At 42.8% G+C, this 2,097-nt stretch overlaps 1 protein-coding gene across 1 annotated transcript; it reads left to right on the forward strand.

Moving 5' to 3' along the window:
* The first annotated feature begins 210 nt into the window (after positions 1-210).
* On the forward strand, positions 211-1,504 carry LOC130859595 (eukaryotic translation initiation factor 1). Its single transcript, XM_057747169.1, has one exon. It carries the CDS (start codon positions 345-347, stop codon positions 684-686), a length of 342 nt encoding a protein of 113 aa, XP_057603152.1. The 5' UTR covers positions 211-344; the 3' UTR covers positions 687-1,504.
* The last annotated feature ends 593 nt before the right edge of the window (positions 1,505-2,097 follow it).

Genomic DNA, 2,097 nt, shown 5'->3' on the forward strand with positions numbered 1-2,097 from the left:
AAGTGTTGCTTGGCCTTCTGTTTCCCATAGGAAGAATGCCTACCTACCTCTCTAGTGACCGTGGGACTCACGTTACTGTCACAGTCATTAAAGAATGCTGCTGAGGCTTATCTCTTAGCCAGAAACTACATGGTTCTTAGCACCACAGTCTTCTGGAGACAGTGAAAGGAAAAATGGCTTTTTAAAATGCAAGCTTCCAGGCCCCAGTCACTGAGCCGCCGTCGAGGACTCAGCAGCCTCCCCCTCGAGCCCCCTCGCTTCCCGACGCTCCGTCCCCCCCGCCCGCCTTCTCCAGCCGCCGCCTTCCGCAGGCCGTTTCCACCAAGGAAAAGGAATCGTATCGTATGTCCGCTATCCAGAACCTCCACTCTTTCGACCCCTTTGCTGATGCAAGTAAGGGTGATGATCTGCTTCCTGCTGGCACTGAGGATTATATCCATATAAGAATTCAACAGAGAAACGGTAGGAAGACCCTTACTACTGTCCAAGGGATCGCTGATGATTACGATAAAAAGAAACTAGTGAAGGCGTTTAAGAAGAAATTTGCCTGCAATGGTACTGTAATTGAGCATCCAGAATATGGAGAAGTAATTCAGCTACAGGGTGACCAGCGCAAGAACATATGCCAGTTCCTCGTGGAGATTGGACTGGCTAAGGACGACCAGCTGAAGGTTCATGGGTTTTAAGTGCTTTTGGCTCACTGAAGCTTAAGTGAGGATTTCCTTGCAATGAGTAGAATTTCCCTTCTGTCCCTTGTCACAAGTTTAAAAACCTCACAGCTTGTATCATGTAACCATTTGGGGTCTGCTTTTAACTTGGACTAGTGTAACTCCTTCATGCAATAAACTGAAAAGAGCCATGCTGTCTAGTCTTGAAGTCCCTCATTTAAACAGAGGTCAAGCAGTAGGCACCTGGCAGTGTCCAGCCTGAAACAAAGCAGTAACAGTGATGTGTCAGCCAAGTCCAGAGCCCCAAGATCACAGACAGGCTATGTCTGGCCAGAAGCTCCTCAGCAATCCCTCTACAGTGTTCCCTGCTCTAAGAGAATGTCACCACCTGAACAGCCCTCGGTGAAGCTGAGAGTGGAGGATGGGGTAAGGCAGCAACGGCAGCTGTACTGCTACAGGGAGTCTGATCATCAGGGAAAGATCCCCTGATGTCTCCAATGTGACCAGGTGGGCAGAGCTTAGAGCCTCACCTTCCCTCTAGTGAGGTGATGGGACATCTGGCTTGCCACCAAGGTCTTTTTGACCAGACATATCCTAGCTGATTGATGTCCAAACTAGAATGTGAGGCCAACCTTCCATCAGGTAAACTTTTGACAAGGGAACAAATTTCAAACCAATGTATCCATCATGTAGCTGTAGAGCTTGCAACTTACTAGCAACAGCTGCCCAATGCCATGTGAAGTAACAAACTGGTTTTTGGTTTTTTTTTTTTCCCCTTCAGTTTTAATGTTATGTAATGTATTTAAACCCTTATTTAAATAAAACTTGTTTTCAGAAAAAAATAAAATAAAATAAAATGCAAGCTTCCAAATTCACTACAGAGCTTCAGCTGTCTTGGCCTGAGGTGCCCACTTTAGCACTGACAATTCATTTTATTCCTTCAGAATCACAAAGGTTGTCTCCATATGAGCTGTGGCAGCTCACACTTAATGAGATTGAGAATCTCAGTTTCCAGGGTAGATTTCCCCCTAGTCTATGTAGACATAGCTAAATGTTGTCAAGGTAATATTCTCAGAATATCATCAACGTAAGGGAAACAAAATATTTATAACTGAATGAAAATGAACGTACTACATGTTGATACTTGTGGGATAATGTGAAAATGGTACTTAGTGGTAAATTTAGAACCTCAGTTACTTAGACTAAAAAAGAAAAAAAGTTAAGTGTTAAGTCAAGAATCTAGAAAAGAATAATAGACTAAACAACAAAATAGTAGGAGCAAAGCAAAATAAAAATCAGTAGGAAAAAATTAAAAAGAAATATTAGAAATAGGTTCAAAAAACCAGAAGATGGTTATTGGAAAATATAATTGTGTATAAATCTTTAGCTAGAATGATCAAGGAATGAAGAGAAGAAGCACAGATACGTA

Source organism: Hippopotamus amphibius, chromosome 8, assembly GCF_030028045.1.
Source record: "Hippopotamus amphibius kiboko isolate mHipAmp2 chromosome 8, mHipAmp2.hap2, whole genome shotgun sequence".
Classification (NCBI taxonomy): domain Eukaryota; kingdom Metazoa; phylum Chordata; class Mammalia; order Artiodactyla; family Hippopotamidae; genus Hippopotamus; species Hippopotamus amphibius.